A 19,343-nucleotide genomic window follows, 5' to 3' on the forward strand; every position below is an offset into this window, starting at 1 on the left:
ACACTCGTGTTTTAAACACATTTAACACATTGCCCTACAATTTAACACTTTAGGTTTCTAACTAGAAATCCTACACTTTCCCTTTAACACTATGCATAAACATTTTTCTCAAGGTAAACACCAGTTCGATTATTGTATAATTCACAGCTCACAACACAAGTATTGTCACATAAGTGTTAACCACACACCTATTCACAACCAAATTTCATGTCCACAATTTTAACATATCATAACGTCACAATCCACCATCACATGTTTACGTGTATCTCACAAATCAACGCATGTTCAACTTTGCACTTATACTCAATCCCAATAACAATGTTATAATCTCAAAGCAACATGTTATCTCACAATTCATCACACATTCAATTTATCACTTAGGCACAATTTTAATCACAACTTCATAATCTCAATATAACATTTTATCATACCAATCTAGCAAATCTTGTCTAAAGTATAAACAATTTATACAAAAATGTTTCTCACAAAAGTAAAATCCCTCAAACAATTTCATACAATTATATCAAAATCAATAAATCAAAATTCTAGGTTAAAAACACGAAAACACCAAGAACACTCAATTTTATCAACCAATTTGCATAAGTACATCAATTGGTCCATCAAACACAACAATATTGTATTTATAATCATAAAGGAAAAATTACAATTCAATAAACATCCTAAAAGAAATCTCAATTTAATTCTCTAAGGATTCCTACACATGTTCATTTTAACCCCAATTGCGATAAACTCATCCTTCACCTCTAAGCGGGCTCACGTGTGTAGTCCGACAGTGATAGCGGTGTCTCTAGCAGTTTCTTAAGAATTCTCAACTTTTTTCTCCACTTGCTCTGTTAGGATTTCTAAACATTAGAGAGAAAGGGAAGTGATTGTAGCCTCCATTTTACTGTCAACATACGAGACTAATTTCTCTCTACAAAAAGATTATTTTGCAAATCAAAACTGTTAGAATATGTGAAAAAGGGTTCCCAAGGTGGTGTACCAATTTCACGATGATCCAATGGTTGACGAGTTTGGGATCATTGTTTTATTGGGACAGGTCTTTGAGTGTTTGCTGGAAAAGAAAAATCTCAGTGTGATGGACATTTCTTCTACTACAAATATTATCTTGAAAATCACAACGGTGAGTGTGTGTAAAAATAAGTTCCAAACCACGTGTTCAAATTTCATGACAATCCAATGATTAATGAGTTTAGGATTATCATTTTAATGAGATATATTTGAGTGTATGTCAAAAAAAGAGAGGATTTTAGAAAAGAAAGAAAGAAAAACGGATTTAAAAGGAATAGGGAGCATAAATATATGTAGTAAACTACAAAGAATGACCTATTAAGTTTCTATTTATAGTTAGGTATTATGGACCTTTTATTTAGTTTTTTCTATTATATAAAATGATCTCTATTTTATTTCCTATCAAATGAATAAATAAAATATTTTTTTTTATTTTTCTTCAAATCATTATTTTAATTAATAAAATTATTTCTCTTTATTTATTTAATTATAAAAATCTCATATTTTTTTAAAACTTAATTTATTTTAAATAAAAATATTTTTTAATTTATTTTTAAAAAACTGAATGTTACATTAAAAATCCTAATATCATGTTGGGTTTGTGACATAGCATCAAAAATTTTAACCAAGACTACAACAGTGTGAAAATTCTTCCCAGGTGGAATGACATGGCTGGACGCATAATTATGTTGTGGTGGCCTGTAACATGGACAGGCGGTGCCGTAACATTCTCTCTCCTACCACTACTTAATTTTCATTTTAATTTTCCCAAATGAGTCATAAAATAATATTCTATTATTTTTTTTATTTATTTCCTTTCCCCTTTTTATTATTACTATTATTGATTCAATTTTGGGGGTGTCATTTTAATATTTTTAATACTAATATATCCCCTTCCGTTCCCCCTTTTATTAACACCACTAGAACGTTTTCTGTTTTGGACCATGGACTTGGTTTTTACCAAATCAAGAAAAGGATGAGGTTTCAATTTTTCTATTACCATAAAACAATTTTGTTTCTTAATATGGTGAGGCTGGGGGAATCAATTGGGGATAGGTGGATGAATAAGGAAAGCTTGGTCTGATTAGTCTATACTATATGCCTTGCTATTCCACTTTTTCTGAGTTTTTCTCTGCACTCCTTTGCTAGCTACCCTCTCTTTTGGGGTATTTCTCTTTTCATTCTCCAAAAACTCTTCAAATTTCCTTCCCTTTTCTGTGCCTTATTTTCTCTTCACTGGTCAAAAGATTTCTGGGATTTTTGCTAATTTGGTGCAAATCTGATTCCCCTTTGACAAACCCTCCTCATCTCTTGGCTTATTGACAACTACTATAATTTCAAGTTGCTTTTTTTTTTTTCCCCTTTTTTCTAGCTGGTAAGAATAATCAATTTTCAATCAATCATATATACTTTTTTCATGTGCAAAAAAGAAAACCCATCTCAGGGATTTATGTTTCTTGGATTTTAGATCCTTATTTTTGGGAAGTCATGTAAAGTTACTGCTACTTTTGTTTCCTTAAAATCTGCATATATCTGGGCTCTGTGTTAAATGGTTATTATTCTTCTGCTTGTTTTCATGCTTTAGTTTCACTTTTCCCTCTTCACATCCTCCATATTGCAAGGTTTACACAACAATTGTTTTGGCTTTTAATGGTTGTCTTTTGATGTTTGATTCTCATGTGATGGAGTCTTCTTTATGTTTCAGCTTTTTTGGGCCTTCAAATCTTGCTTGGAGAAGGCTCAATTTTGGTGGAAACCTCTCACACAAGAAAGCATAGTTTCTTTTGGGTTCATTCTACTTGGTTAGGACCCCTTTGAGATACCATATAGTCAACTTGTTTCAGTTTAGTGAAAGAGAAGAGTCTTTTTTTTCCTTCTAAATATTATTCATATTTTTTTCTCTCTCTTTGTTGGTGTTGATTCACACATTAAAGGTGTTTAGAGATGGTGAGAGGAAAGACTCAGCTGAGGCGCATAGAGAACGCCACAAGCAGGCAAGTCACCTTTTCAAAGCGGCGTAATGGGTTGCTGAAGAAGGCCTTTGAACTTTCTGTTCTTTGTGATGCTGAGGTTGCTCTCATCATTTTCTCTCCAAGAGGAAAGCTTTATGAATTTGCAAGCTCAAGGTATGTTTATAATATATGGATCCTCATAACATTTCTTTTTCTGTTACAAATTGTTGCTTTGTGTGATTGCGCTGCATATGCTAAATATAATAGTACTTTTTTTTTTCTCTTCATGCAAAGGTTCCTTTCAATTTTTTAGCAAGTAAATTTCATTTAGATATATGTATGTGTTATTAATTACACCATATACGGACTCAACAGTACTAAAGATCTTCATCATAATCTCAGAAGTGTAATGAGATACGGGGAGAGTTATTTGATTTTTTTCTCTATTTTTTAATCCTAACCTTAAAAGTACTGTTGGGTATGAATAGTACCTAAGGAGTCTAATTTGAAGCCTTTTCTTTCTTTTTTCTTTTGGTGCTTTGAGGAGTTGAGCAATTCAGTTTAGAGTAAGACTTTGATTTTACATTCAAGTGTTGAAGTGATTTACGAAAACACTTGAAATCTTGAATATTTGATGACATTAAATGGCTTAATTAGTTGCTAATCTCAATGGTGTTTTAATTTTTATTTTTGATTATAAGCTACAAATTTTATTGATGTAAAGAGCTAATAATCTTAAGCACAAGTTGTGCCAAAGACTAGAGATACAAATCACCAAAGCGTTTTAATTAATTACATGTGCATTGAAGCTAATTCCACCTTTCTTTAACTATGCTTAAACTTGACTTTTGGATTTGAATACCAATTGTTTAAAATTTCAGAATACTTACACTTTGTGCAGTGGGTGGGAGTAAGGTAGCGTCTGTCAAAGTTTTTAAACTTTCCTCTATAGGAATCTTTCCATACCTCATTTTCCACTTACATCTTTCTTTACCACTTTTTTCATTTCTCGTACGTTAGATCTCTCGTTACATTAACATGGTGGTTGCATACTTTCATAGTGGTGTCAAAATATCATTATTGTTTCCTCCATTATTTCATTTTTGTAATTGAATAAAAGGGCGAACTTATAGTATAAAGAGGAAAAATTCTGAAAGTTGATGTACTTGTTTCCTTCAATAATGGAAAAGGAGCCATCATCACATGCATGGAGGTTATAGAGCACTGTATCATATGTACTAAAATACTGACATCTAATTTCGTGAGAGACACATAATAGAGAGAGAAAGGACTCTATATAATGACTTGCACTACATAACTATGATTATATGGCTCCAATATTATCTTTCTCCATCAATAAATTAATATTATTTTTGGGTTGAAGAAATGAGTCTCATGATTCAAACTTGTAATATGACTCAACAAAGTGAACCAACTTTGTTCAACTGATATAGTTTGTCAAAAGAAAAGGAAAAATAAAACTCCATCAGCGAGGAGCTTGTGAAGTTCCATGAAATAATGTACGGTGTATCACCACAGTTTTCAAAACAACTAAAGGCACACTAACCTCACGAGGTTGTTTATGTTTTCATTATTATTATTAAAATAGCAAGAACTTCTAGATTATATATAGTTGAAACTGCAAACTGTTGTTATTTAATTAGGTTTGGTTGTCTGATGCATTTGTTTAATAACCATAGTTATATATAGTCATTAGTAACTAAGTATGATGTGTGAGTGGTTTCTCAAAAACATAATTTGAAAACCATACTTATCTGTACGTGTACTTTCCCTTTCCCTTTTCTCTTTCTTGTTGAGTTGCATAAAAGGTACAATTGAAAATATTTTATTAGGAATTAAAAATACATCAAAGTCTTATCCTATTAAATGAGGTTGACTAAAATATATTATTGATGAAGTTATGGAACATGTAGTTAAAATTGCAATGTAGCATTGTATGTTTGTAGGATTATTTCAACCATATGATCATTGAATGACTGAGGCATGATATGCTACTATTTTTGCTTTAAAGTTGCACTGTTTTCAGGGTAACTGCAACTTATCAGAAGCTCTCTTAAGTTTTGTAGTAAAAGAAATTAAATTATATACATTAATATATTTCTTCTATCCTTCCTATGATTTTTATTTCTGGCTTAAAGCGATTATTGTTTTAAATGTCGTTAATATCAACTTGCATGTTTTTTTGTGCATGATTCCCTCAACAACAAAAAAACTTCCACAGATAAAGGGCTAAAATGTGGTAATAGATCTTATTACATGTATGTGGCTCTTGTTGAGTCATTGTGCTGGTGAACCTACTTCCTTTTGATCTTCAACAAGTTGAAAAGAGAATATTTATAATAATTAAAATACATAAAGAAAATAAATTACACATAATCCTTGCCCCCTTAGAGAAAGGAAGGTAAGCTAGTAGGGTTTATTTTAAGATTAATAGTTGATAGACATATGATGAAGCTCATATTTTTCTCCAAAGAAAAAGCTAAAAGTTAATTTATTCAAGCTCTAAGACTAGATGTCATATAAATATTTTTGTTTGCTTTTCTTGGCTTCTCATGTGATTCACAGTTCAAATGTACTAATTCAGATTAAGATTGAACACTGAATTGTATTTCCAATAATGTCTTTTAGCCTTTTTTTTGGAAGAAATAATGTCTTTTAGCTAAACAACTTTTAAACTAAGCTGTGTAATAAATTATTTTTTTTCTATAACTTTCCACATTTGGCCTATATATATTTGCTATTAAGTCATAACTCTGCTCGGCTTGCATTACTAGTTTGTACTTTGTAGCAAAGTAGTGTATATTTTTCATTTTGATCGAATTGATTTAAAAGATTTAACTTGGAAGAGTTGATGTGAAAATGATGATTCTGCCTTTAAAAATGATATTTCATAATTTAGTTTTGTTTAAATGATTCGCAGGATCACTTTTGATATATATAAATTTTATTCGTTTATAAAAGTTACTCCTTTTTTAACTTTTTCAAAATTTACTTTCTAGCTAGTACATTGTGTTGCTAAACAATAAACATGTAGGTTTCCTCTCACGTGAACTGTCAAACGGCATTCCTTTCAACAACACCACTAGATATTAAACAATTTCTTAGCAGTCTCATTCTTTTATATAATCGAGACAAGTGTTTTTTTTTTCCTTCTTTCTTTAGTGTAAGGGCTTAGCAGCTTGTTGGTTGGCTGCTTGTGACAATTATTTTGTGCTATATGGAGGCAAGAAAATTGCACACAATTATTATTACTATTATTATTTTAAATAAAACCTTATATTGTTAGTTGTAAGTGAAATTAAAGTGTATTAATCTGAGTTGTGCCACAACAGCATTAAGACTAATAATTTGAACGTCGAATTACTGATCAAGGCTTGGCATGTGAAACTGGCCCTTCGAATTAATTCAACCAAGCTAGGGTTTTGACTGTGATTACTATCTTTTGTGCCAGTTTTTCATGCAACTTCTGTGACCTTTTTCTTCTTGTGTGCTACTGCCACCTGATGAGTTTGAGCTGAATTATGAGAATTTGCAACTATTCACTTCTGTTTGCTTTGAATTACAATTTGAGAATATATATAATTTTTTAAAGTAAAAGGATATTATTAACGCTGAAGGCAAGGGCTATTCTAATCATACGTAATACAACTAGCTTTAGACAAGTTCGGAATCTGTCAATGTAGTTCTAATTAAGGACTGATTAATATATCCGTGGAGACTAATACTCTTATCTCACTAATTAAATGAAATCGAATATATGAATCGTACAATGACATTAGTCTCAACTAAAAACCAAATTTTTGAAGATATTGTTCATCATAAAATCCCCTTTTAATAATTCTGTGTACTGTCCTTCTTAATCTCTTTTTATAGGACTAAAACATACCATCTAATCTCTTGACCGGTGCCTCCAATAGCTTTCTTTGCATGCGACAAAATCACCTTAACTGATTTCCTTTAGTATTTTGCTCAGTATATGTCTCACTTATATCTTTTCCATTGCAATCTTTCTGTATTCCATCAATTTTTTTTCCTTTTATCTCGACACATTTACTTTAATATATTCATTTATGCTATTCTCACATTTTCCCCTTATTCTCCCTTTAAAATTCAGCATTCACTTGTAGAGTATAGTTGGCTGCATCCTTTGAGTTTGATAGGGTATTTAGCAGTCACAAATAACCGTGATACCTTTCTCCATTTTAACTACCCTAACTTGTATACAATGTGTGGCATTTAATTCATTTTCCCATTATTTTGTAATAGTGATTCTAGATAGCTGAACTCAGAAACCTATGGTATGACATCTTCAATTTTTATTTCCAAGTCATTGTTCTCTTTGTTCTTTCTTGGTAAAATTGTAATGCATATGCTTTGCCTTACTCTTATTCAGGTGAAAATCCTTTGCTTCCAATTATAATTTATCAACATGCCTACATAGAACTCTTAACAAACCAACCAAAATAAATTTCCAAAAACTTATATAGTAACTTGTAACAAGCTAGGTGGAATTAATTTTTGTTTTCCTTTTGCTAAAAAAAATCTCATTATAAATAAGTACAAAGGATGTTTGTACCCTTTTACACCATATATCAAATATCAAAATTTCAGCCTTCCTATCTATTAGAAAAGAATGCATACGGTGGAATTATATTGAATCCAAGTTGTGGCACATTAGGCGTGTTTACAAACAGTAGCTTAATTTCATGTATCAAGCTTTGGCTTGGTATACGGTTCTTCAAAACAATAGTCGGTGTCAGATTGACTTCAACGAAGTATTCAACACTTAATTATGATTGGGTAGGGTTTTGGTTGTGAAGCTAGTCGGATATAATTATGGGGTGAAAATTCTAAACAATAGTCAATAATTTGAAAAAATCTTGTTCAAATTTTTGGATAGTTTGTTTATTGGATATTGCTTCCTATAACGTGAAAGTGCAAAATTAATTTTAAGCGTTGATGCAAAAATTATCGATTGGTATTTCAACACATTTATAAAAAAATTATGTACATTTAAAATCAATAGTTGATTTTTATATAAATTCCAAAATGACTTATTTTACCTTTAAAGTGAATTGTTTACTTCAGAGGAATTGGATCCGTGTTCAGTGCTCATTTTCTATGTACTTTTGTGCATGTGTGCCACAGCTTTGGAATATGAGCTGAATATTTACAAATTGTAAGTTGTCACCTCAGTTTGATTTAAAGTATAACCAGATTTCTTATTTAAAAAAATATAATCAGATATGAACCTGCATGTTGTACGGGTATCTAATTTTTTTAGAGAAAAAATCGATCATACTATAAGATATATATTTTTTTAAGATAAATCTTTTAAATAATTATTTAATCAACGTGTAATTACGAAGATATGAATGATGTAGTTTTTAATAATTTGAAGCCAACAAAAAGAAAGAGAATTTATTTAACTAATTTATTTATCCAAAAAATGTGAAATAAAGAGATATTTCAAAACCTCAGGAGTCAGGGCTATTCATGTCTTATTTTTAAAGAGTTTCGTGTTTTTTTATTTCTTTAATTTCAATATTTAAATATTTCCACAACATCCACTTTATGGTAATGTTTTTCTCATGCCAAATTCCTCTGTCACACATTTGCTTTCAGATTCAATATAAGCACTGTCTATCCTATACATATTAAAGAACTATCCTTTTTTTTCCCCAATCCAATTGCTTCTTACTATTACGCAATAATTTTGAAACACAAATTACAAACTTAAAAGAGAAAACATTTGAAATGATGACATGAACTTCTAGATAGTTCAAGTCAGCTTGCACTCAGGTTTGAGTTATAACTTTGAATAACTTCAACACATTATTAAATATACATATTTTCTTATGGAGAGGAAAAACACAATATGATTAGAAAGAACACACAAATATTGTATAGTATAGTATGAAGGAGATACACCTAAATCCAATCTTTGTAAAAAAAAAAAAAAAACTCCAAATTTATAGACTATATTTAGCCTTTTCAAGTCGCTTTTACAATTGAGGTTCTTAAGAGACAAAACAAAGCATTTTACCTGGTTTATTAAATAGTGATATATGTATAAGGAAAAATTAACTAAAAATGGTAACTTGGAACTCAAGGCATTGGCTTTGTTATCTAAGAATGTAACAAAAATAGTTGAAATATGGTCATCTAATGTCTCGTGACTTGGAAAAAAAAATCCAAGCTCCCAAGTCCCACATGGACTAGAGATAGTATCAAGATATAGTATATAAGATGAGGGCAACCCTCACCTTTTGAGTTAGTTTTTGGGATTGAGTTAGGACCAGATTTCTTCTTCGTGTAAAAAATATATTTTTGTAACCTGCCGCATCCCCAAATCAAAGCCCAAAAATAGTTTGTTATAATTGCTTAGAATAAGGTTTGAATTTCTGTAAAAAAAATATATTTTTGTAACCTGCCGCATCCCCAAATCAAAGCCCAAAAATAGTTTGTTATAATTGCTTAGAATAAGGTTTGAATGGTTATAATAATTGTGAAGTTAGATGGTAAAAGTAAGGAAATGTGCTATTTTCACCATTTCTTTACACAATATTAAAAACATGAAACAATATAAAAATAAATTGACATTTTTATAATTATGAACAAAAATATACAAACTAAAATTAAATAATAAACGTCAGTTGAATATAGGTAAAGAAGTGCCATATTGGAAAAAAAAATTTGACAAAGTGTTGATCCATATAGGGGAGGACTCCCATAACCTAGGCTAACCTAACCGAAAGTCTAGAATAAAAAATATATCCAAAAAATGAGGAGGAAATTAGAACATACATTAGAGTTATACCATTAGTTAAATTTCATCAAGATAAAGTATTATCAAGTTAAGCAAGGTAATAACTTATGACTTTACTAGTATCAATGGATATCACTCCCGCTCAAAATAGAAAACTTCCTCTCCCATTTTCAATTTCTCAAAGATAGTAGTTAATTGTTTTTCGTGCAAGAAACTTTGGAAGACACTGATTATATATATATGTTCTATGTCTCTTTTCTGATGTTTAAGCAAATTCTGGTTACTTACATATTTTTCTTGACCATGGATCGATCTGTTTATAGTAATATTGAGTTTCATGAAACAGCATGCAGGACACAATTGAACGATACCGCAGGCATAACAGGAGTGCTCAAACAGTGAACAGATCTGATGAACAAAATATGCAGGTTATTGTACCTCTTTCCCTTTTTGTTGTTTTGTAGTTATAGTTTGGCATTCCTATTCATTATCTAGTATTCAACTGCTGCTAGAATATCTAAATATTAAACATTATATTACAAATATACCTCTAGATATTCTCACAAATGCTTTGTAAAATGTTCTCACAGGTTAATATAGATGCCTACATACACTTTTCCCTTCCTCATAATGATTTTTTGTTTTCCAAATTCTTTGGGGGAGAAAAAAAATTGCGTGTGCTTCTATGGTCGTGCAAAGTAATTTTAACCAAATGGATCGACTAGTCTTACTCCAATACGATTCTAAAATAATGATCAAGCGACAGTTTGTTTGCAGAAAATTCAGAAACATCGATCAGGAGTTTCTCTCTCCACGTTTAGCATGAATATTCGCAGAAACTTGAAAAAATTACTTCATTTTATTTTTTGTGTCCGTTAAGTGGGTATTTGTTGGAGGACGTAGATCCAAACACCCACCTAGTATCGGGAAGGGGGTCTTCTTTCCCAAGCTACTTTAATAAGTACTTTTTGTAGGTAACTATAAAGAGGATTTACGTCAAAAATAAAAGTTGAAAATTATAAACGAAAATGATAAATGAAAACTATAAAGGAAAAAATAAAAATAATGCAGGATAAAATAGATATTATTTTGATTGAGTGTCTTGTGAAATTCAGTACAAGGCTTATTTATACTGTGTTAGGAACTCATTATCTATTGAACCAGTTTTTCTATCTATAATTGCCTAAAACGTAACATTAAGGCCATATTCAGTAAATTCTATGCTAATCCGGGTGATTGGTAGTTGAATTTGGCTGACTATGGTAAGTTCAGTAAGTTGTGGTGGGTCCATCTTTCTTATGGTTGATAACTTCTCCTTGATTTTAGGCATGATCTAAAGTATCCAACAACTCTTCACTCTACCTTTTTGAACTTCAAACTGTTAGAAATTCCGCTTATTATTTATTTTTAAGGGAGCATGATCTTTAGCTGATCTTAACTATTATCTATGATAAAAAAAAATCCGAGAATCATGGGAAATCTTATGCTTTTTATCAGATTCATATTTTAATTAAGCTACACAAATTAATCCGTTTAGTATTGAAAAAAATTAGAAAAATTCAGTACGACTTGGCCAATTCTGTTAAGGCTTCATCAGTCGAATGGCCAACCTTCAATCAGTACCTAAGGTAACTAAGTCCTAAAAGTAATAATTTCTCCAATTGAGCTAAGGTCGGGTCATGAAAGTGTTTGATTGGTGTTTAAATTTGAGTCTGAGGACGATCTGAACCAAGTCCTCTCTGCAGGTCCTTACTTCATATTTCGAAGACCCTTACTGCTGAAAGTTATGTCAGCATTCTTTGACTTTGGCAATGAGGAGCTCAGCAAGATCCCTGTCTGGGTTAAACTCAGAAATCTACCTCTGGAGCTTTGGAATCCTCAAGCCTTAGGGAAAATCCTGTCCAAGATTGGTTCGCCCATTCGATCTGACCATCTTACTGCTTCTAAGGGGTCTATTTCTTTTGCTAGAGCTTTAGTTGAGGTTAATGCTTCTTTGGAGCTCATTGATGAAGTGCGATTTAGACTTCCTACAGGGAAGACTTTTGTGCAAAAGATTGAGTATGAAAATAGACCTTCTTTTTGCACTCACTGCAAGATGATTGGGCACCGCCTCACTAATTGTAAAACTGTCACTACAAATAAGCCTGTTCTCATCACAGCCTGCCCCACCTTGGATCAGCCACAAGTGGGTGATTCAGCAATGCCCCCACATACCAATACAGCAGGCCCCTCTGATAATCCAAAGAATGTCCAGACTAATCTGTCTGTCCCTCCTCACAGAAAACATGTTCTGGTTGCAAATCATGTTGTTGTCCTTCAGAATTCTTCTGACCTCAAAGAAACAGGGAACACTGAGTTGAATGATCTTATAGAAGAGGGGTTTGTTCAGGTGAAAACAAAACACCAGAAAAAAAGTAAAAAAGTGCCACTCATAAAGACAACCCGTATTGAGGATATGCAAGCTGATGTCCAAAGAGGAAGAAATCATAAAGCTATAGCTAGGGTCGAGGAGGCTTCCTCCCGTCCGAATCCATGATCATTGCCTCTTGGAACATCAGAGGCTTTAATTTGCCTCTGAAGCATCATGCGATGCAGAACTTCCTTCGCTGAAGGAAATTAATGTCATGGTTGTGTTGGAAACAAAGTTGAATAAAGCTTCAGTTGAGGAAATCATGAGAAGAAAGTTTAGTGACTGGCACTTCACCCATAACTTCGCTTCTCATAATGCTGGCAGAATTCTTATCCTCTGGAAGCAGGATAAGATTCATCTTTCTGTTTTGGAGTCAAATGCCCAATTGATTCATTGTGCTATTGATTGTAAAACCACTGCCAAGCGCCTTCAGGTTTCATTCATCTATGATCTTCACTCCATTATGGCAAGAAGATCTCTTTGGATAAATCTGAATAGTATCAATGCTAATATGAATTGCCCCTGGCTCCTCATTGGTGACTTCAACTCCATTCTGTCTCCCACCGACCGTTTCAATGGAGCTGAGCCCAATGCTTATGAGTTGCAAGATTTTGTTGATTGCTATTCTGACCTGGGGTTGGGGAGCATCAACACTCATGGCCCCTTGTACACGTGGACTAATGGCAGGGTGTGGAGCAAACTAGACAAAGCTTTATGTAACCAAGCCTGGTTCAATTCCTTTGGAAATTCTGCTTGTGAAGTTATGGAGTTTATTTCTATCTCAGACCATACTCTTCTAGTTGTCACCACTGAGTTGGTAGTGCCTAGAGGTAATTCTCCATTTAAATTCAACAATGCTATTGTGGATCATCCAAATTTCTTAAGAATTGTTGCAGATGGCTGGAAGCAAAATATTCATGGCTGTAGCATGTTCAAGGTCTGTAAGAAATTGAAAGCTCTTAAAGCTCCCTTGAAGAATCTTTTTAAGCAGGAGTTCAGCAACATCTCCAACCGAGTAGAGCTAGCTGAGGCTGAATATAACAGTATGCTTAATTCTCTAAAGCAAAATCCTCAGGATCCTTCCCTTCTTGCTCTGGCAAACCGCACTAGAGGGCAGACCATTATTCTTAGAAAAGCGGAGTCTATGAAATTTGCTCAGCTCATCAAAAACAAATATCTCCTGCAGGCTGATAAATGCTCCAAATTCTTTCATGCTTTAATCAAGCGCAACAGACACAGTCGGTTTATTGCTGCCATAAGGTTAGAGGATGGGCATAACACTTCCTCCCAAGATGAAATTGTCCTTGCTTTTGTGAATCACTTTAGGAATTTGTTTAGTGCTCATGAGCTGACCCAAACTCCTTCCATTTTGATCTGCAACAGGGGTCCTAAGGTTCCCACCGATTGCTTTACGGCCTTACTTTGTCCTACTTCTAAGCAAGAGGTTTGGAACGTTATTTCTGTGATGGATAATAATAAAGCTCCTGGGCCAGATGGTTTCAATGTTTTATTCTTCAAGAAGGCTTGGAATATCATTGGTGATGATATCTTTGCAGCGGTTAATGAATTCTTTACAACTGGAAAAATTCTAAAGCAGCTCAACCATGCTATTATTGCGCTTATTCCTAAGCATGATCAGGCCTCCCAGGTTAACCATTTTAGACTCATATCTTGCTGTAATTTGTTATACAAGATTGTATCTAAAATTCTGGCCAACCGCATAGCCCCAGTGCTTGAGACTATTATTGGGGAAACTCAAATTGCTTTCATTAAGAATAGAAAGATGATGGACAACATCTTCCTAGTTCAAGAGATCTTGCGCAAATATGCCCGAAAAAGATCCTCTCCGAGATGCCTCCTGAAAATTGACTTGCATAAAGCTTATGATTCGATTTCCTGGGAATTCTTGGATTGGATGCTTAAGTCCATTGGCTTCCCAGCCCAGTTCTGTACTTGAATCATGGAATGTGTTTCTTCCACTTTCTTTAGTGTGGCAGTCAATGGATCCATTTATGGTCACTTCAAAGGGCAGCGGGGTCTTAGACAAGGGGATCCTCTCTCCCCTTATCTGTTTGTGCTCTGTTTGGAGTACTTTTCCAGAGATATGAGCAGCCTCAAGGATGATGCCAATTTTAAATTTCATCCCAACTGTGCAAGTATTCAGCTATCTCATTTGGCTTTTGCAGATGATATTATGCTTCTATCTAAAGGAGATATCCCTTCTGTGTCAACTATGTTTGCCAAGCTTCAGCACTTCTATAGGGTTTCAGGGCTTTCCATCAGCTCTGATAAATCTGCCATATACTCAGCTGGTATTAGGCCTCATGAGCTTTCTCATATTCAGCAGCTTACTGGATTTAGCTTAGGTGACTTCCCTTTCAGATACTTGGGTGTTCCCCTTTTATCATCTAGATTAAATGTATGTCATTATGTTCCCTTGCTTTCCAAGATTACTGGCCTGATTCAGGGATGAAGCAAAAAGTCTTTATCTTATGCAGGTAAGTTAGAGTTGATCAGAGCGGTTATTCAAGGAATTGTGAATTTCTGGATGGGGATTTTTCCTTTGCCGCAATCTGTTCTGGATCGGATCAACGCTTCGTGCCGTGATTTTCTGTGGGGCAAAGCAGATATTGGCAAAAACAAGCCCTTGGTTGCTTGGTCAGTAGTTTGTTCTCCGAAAAAAGAAGGGGGTTTAGGCCTTTTTAATCTCAAGGCCTTTTTAACCTTGCGCTTCTTTCCCGTATCCTGTGGGACTTTCATTGTAAGAAAGATTCTCTATGGGTTCGGTGGGTTCACCATTACTATTTCAGAGGGAGCGATGTGTGGAATTACAATACTTCTTCATCAGATTCAGTTTTGATAAAGAAAATCATTCAAATAAGGGACTTTATTATCTCTAAAGAGCAAAGTACGGAAGAGGCCAAAAAGAGGATTCAATCTTGGAGCACCAATGAACAGTTGTTTGTTGGCAAAGTCTATGAATACATTAGAGGTGTCAAGCCTACTGTTAGTTGGTGTTCTGTTATATGGAACCCAGCAATCCCCCCTAAGATGTCTTTCATTTTGTGGCTTGCTAAAAGGAATCGGCTGCTTACTCTTGACAAAGTTGCTTTTTTGAACAAGGGTTCCCTCTGTCCTTTATGTTCAAATGAGCCTGAGTCAAATGCTCATTTGTTCTTTTCTTGCAGGAAATCTCTCCAAGTTTGGGCTCACATTCGTGATTTGGCTCCTTTCCGCAGACGTTTCACTTCTTTACAGCGCATTACTGACTCTTTAATTAGGGGCAGATCCACATCAGGTGTTCAAGGAAAATTACGTTGTCTGGCTATAGCAATTACAGTCTACTGCATTTGGCTGTCTAGGAACAAGCTGATTTTTGAAGATTATCAATTTTCTGTAATAGAGGTTATTAGCAAGATTAAGTTTCTTATGTATAGACAAGCGCACATGTTGTATTTGTTTTAGCATTTTAATATAGGTCTTCTTGTATTAGGAAGACTTTTGATTTTATTTAACTGCGGGGTATGCCCCGTTTATTATTGTATCATTTTGGGTTTAATATAATTTACATTTTTTCCCAATAATTTCTCCAATTCAGCTGCCCAAACCCTATTCAGCCAACATCGAGTGTTTTGGTAAGTTTACTTCAACTGAACAAACGGGCCAATTTAACTAATTAGCCAGATTCTAACTAGAAGTTTTTGCCTTCAGTTGACCTTCAGTTCAGCTAACACTGGAAATTAGCCGAATCTGAAACTGATTTCGGAATGGTTGGTTTCATTATCATCAATTTTAAGTACATCTATGCTATTGTCAGCAATAGTTAAGCTCTATAAACACCATTGGATACTTGTGGTTGGAAAAGACTCCACTTGAGGAAGCATACCATGTGACTCACACTTAATTAGGAACTTAATTAGGAAGGTTATTAGAGTGCAAGTGTGAGTGAGAAGTTCAACATTGGATAGAAATAAACATGTTGATCAAAATCTAAATGACAATGGTTCACAAACCTAGTGTCTTACAGTTTTGAGTTGTATTTGGTGTCAAATTCATTTGTAAGGTTGTCTTGTGGCCTATTAATGGAGATCTTCCTCATACTTTACCTCCTCATATTCTTAAAAATACTAATGAAAAACCACATATCCTAAATATGATGACCTGCTCTTATAGTGGCAAAAACTTTACTCTTAAACTTTAGTCAAGTTTCAAGATGCAAACATCCAATAACAAAACATCCAAAATCTAGGATCTACTTCTTGCCATATTATCTGTTGGAAAATAAAAATGAGTAGTGCAAACAGAAACAAAACACCTATTCAAAGATATCATTATGTCGTGAAAATCATTGCCTTGAAAGAAAAATTCGGACCTCAATGCAAATCTGAAATGCCGACTGTTCTCCAAGATTAACATAACGAGCCTATGAACACGTGCACTTGTGACCTTAGGCTATGGAAAGCATAGATCAATTGTCCAGATTATGAATAACAAAACATTAATAGATACCTGCAGTTGGCCATTGTCCAACATTATCAAATATTTATAAATCTACAAATTTATATAAATACCTGGACCAATAACAATTGGTTGTCAACTATTGTGGAATCTCTGATAATCAATCACATACAAAAAAGGAATGGTACGTGTTCTTCCTTAACTAAATTGCATTGGCTTCCTAATTACCTTAGTTTCTTAATAAGACTGTCATCTCTCTTCCCAATGCAAAGAAGAAAAAATATGTTGTTATTGAATATATCATGGACCATAACCAATTAGTTTCTTCTATATGGTTAATTAGGGTTCCTATAAATCCCTAATGGCCATTATTGGTATCAACTCATTACATTCACACCAATTTTAGAAAGGTATAGGTTCACCAAAGCACACCACACCACTTAAAATGAAGCCCATTGAATTAAATGCCTAATCTAAATGCATTAAACATGACAGCCGCATTTAGAATAGGGAACGTGAAATCCCTAACAAAACTATTTATAAATCTTGAAAATCATAAATTCTAGAAACCCTCCACTCATGTCTTGAACATTCCTACAGTATGCATGTTAGATATGAACAAGAGTGAGAATAAAGAGTATTGTGTAATTGGCATTTCTTTTATTTCTATTTTTATTTACTGTTTTCTTTATCATAGACAATCATTCAACTTTAGATTAATGCTGAGGACTGAATGAACTCGTGTAATATGTGGCAGCATTTGAAGCAAGAAACAGCAAACTTGATGAAGAAGATTGAGCTTCTTGAAGCTTCAAAACGGTTCAACATCTCTTTCTTTTCTATCCATCTTCGCAAATTAGTTGTGTTCACTGTTAGGTTTCACTCACAACAAAAAGAATATATTGCATTGTACTATTCATCCCTTAGGAAGCTCTTGGGAGAAGGTTTGGGGTCATGCTCTTTAGAAGAACTGCAACAGATAGAACAACAGTTGGAAAGGAGTGTAAGCAGTGTTCGTGCAAGAAAGGTTAGCTTAACAAGCTCATAATTTTTTTTTATTTTAATATTTTAATTTGATAAGTATCTGAATCCCAACTTTCTATTATTCAGAATCAGGTTTACAAGGAACAAATTGATCAACTAAAAGAGAAGGTATGTTGTTCATAAAGTTGGTTGGAGTTGAATTTGCGAATGCCATCTTTCATTTGATTTTGTTAAATGCCAATGTAAACCTATGGAACTTGACTTCTTCTATAAGAGTATTTGATTCCAGGTTATGTGATCCAATAAGCCTCATTGTGGTACATTTAAGGTTACTTTAAATTTAGCTCTTCTAGGTTTGGAGATTCACTTTAATTTAGATTTAGAGAGTAAACAAATAATATATTATACATGTTTATGCATTTAATCACAATCCCAATCATTGATTTTTCAACCTTCCATGTTAGGTCATTTGGACCTTATATTAACCAAAAATTGAAACTGCAAAAAGAGGAGAAAAACAAATTTGGAACCCTTTTCAAACATAAGTCCAATTCCAACTGGGGACAACCGCATAGTTGTGACTAATTGCCATCTGAAACCGGTGTTATCAGTATTACTCCTTGATATTTTGTGTTTGAATTTAATTCTGTATCATTCTGAGTTCATGACTTTATTTTTTTGTAAAGAGAATGAAAGTTGTTTTTATTTCCCATGATTTCATAACTTGAGAAAAACAAATAAAGAAATCTCAGCTTGGATTACATTAAAGAGGTGCTAACTAGTGTGTTTGATTACAATACAGGAAAGAGCCCTATATGCTGAAAATGCTAGGCTGTGTGAGCAGGTGAAATTACACTTTTGTTAGCTGTCTATAATTTATTTTGGAGATGATTGTTGAGCACTTGTATTAGATTTGGAGGAATGCAAACAATACATTCTTTATTATCATTTTCTTTTCAACACACATTCCACTATTAAGTGAAATTCATGTAGGTTGTCTTAAAGAATAAATGAAACTGATCATTAAATAGGTGCAAATTACATCATTAACTTAGAACTTAAATGAATTTCACCCAATTGAAAAAATAATTGTGTTGAAAAGAATACATCAGAGAGTGTATTTTTAACAATTTTTTTTTTTTTTTGTATTTTAGAAACCTTTCAGTTGGACTGAAAACCTAATACTAACTGAAATTCTCTTGTAGTATGGTGGTATCCAGCCACAGCCAGCAACAAAGGATCCGAAAGAAATTCAACCCTATGCAGAAAGCAGTCCAAGTTCAGAAGTGGAGACTGAATTGTTCATTGGACTACTCAGGTCTAGCTATTGAACATAATTTAATCCTTGCCTATGCAAATATCAAATAAGAAGCCCAACTGCAATGTATAAATATCACATGTTTCCTAATACTGAGATGAATAATATTATCGCTTGTATTATATAAAGAACTTTCTAGCCTTATGATTAGGGTTTAATTATTGATATGTTTGCCTTTCCTCATTTCTGAAGCCCTTTTCATATATAATAGCATGCACAAAAGGGATCTAATTCAATTAGTTGAACATGGTATGTGAGTGATATAAATCTTTTGATATCGTCTTCAATTTCCATCAATTAAAAAAATATATAATAGCGTGCATTTATAGGAAAATTAGCTTGCAAATTTCACATCATTAAATTTTATTACTTTCTTTCCCTAAAGTTGACTTTTTATCT

General features: G+C 33.3%; 1 protein-coding gene across 3 annotated transcripts; it reads left to right on the plus strand.

The window, feature by feature from the left end:
* The first annotated feature begins 1,925 nt into the window (after positions 1-1,925).
* LOC114425260 (MADS-box protein SOC1-like) lies at positions 1,926-19,127 on the plus strand. 3 transcript variants are annotated; one of them, XM_028392111.1, is made up of 9 exons: positions 1,926-2,013; positions 2,738-2,834; positions 2,967-3,158; positions 10,121-10,202; positions 17,400-17,461; positions 17,570-17,669; positions 17,753-17,794; positions 18,429-18,470; positions 18,832-19,127. In XM_028392111.1, the coding sequence occupies exons 3-9, from the start codon at positions 2,977-2,979 to the stop codon at positions 18,955-18,957; spliced, it is 636 nt and encodes a 211-aa protein (XP_028247912.1). In that variant the 5' UTR covers positions 1,926-2,013; positions 2,738-2,834; positions 2,967-2,976; the 3' UTR covers positions 18,958-19,127. The 3 variants fall into 3 exon arrangements, with proteins under 3 accessions (XP_028247912.1, XP_028247910.1, XP_028247911.1); XM_028392109.1 differs by lacking the exon at positions 1,926-2,013 and adding an exon at positions 2,041-2,198; XM_028392110.1 differs by lacking the exon at positions 1,926-2,013 and adding an exon at positions 2,208-2,407.
* Positions 19,128-19,343: the final 216 nt, after the last annotated feature.

This window comes from Glycine soja, chromosome 9 (assembly GCF_004193775.1).
Source record: "Glycine soja cultivar W05 chromosome 9, ASM419377v2, whole genome shotgun sequence".
Lineage (NCBI taxonomy): Eukaryota > Viridiplantae > Streptophyta > Magnoliopsida > Fabales > Fabaceae > Glycine > Glycine soja.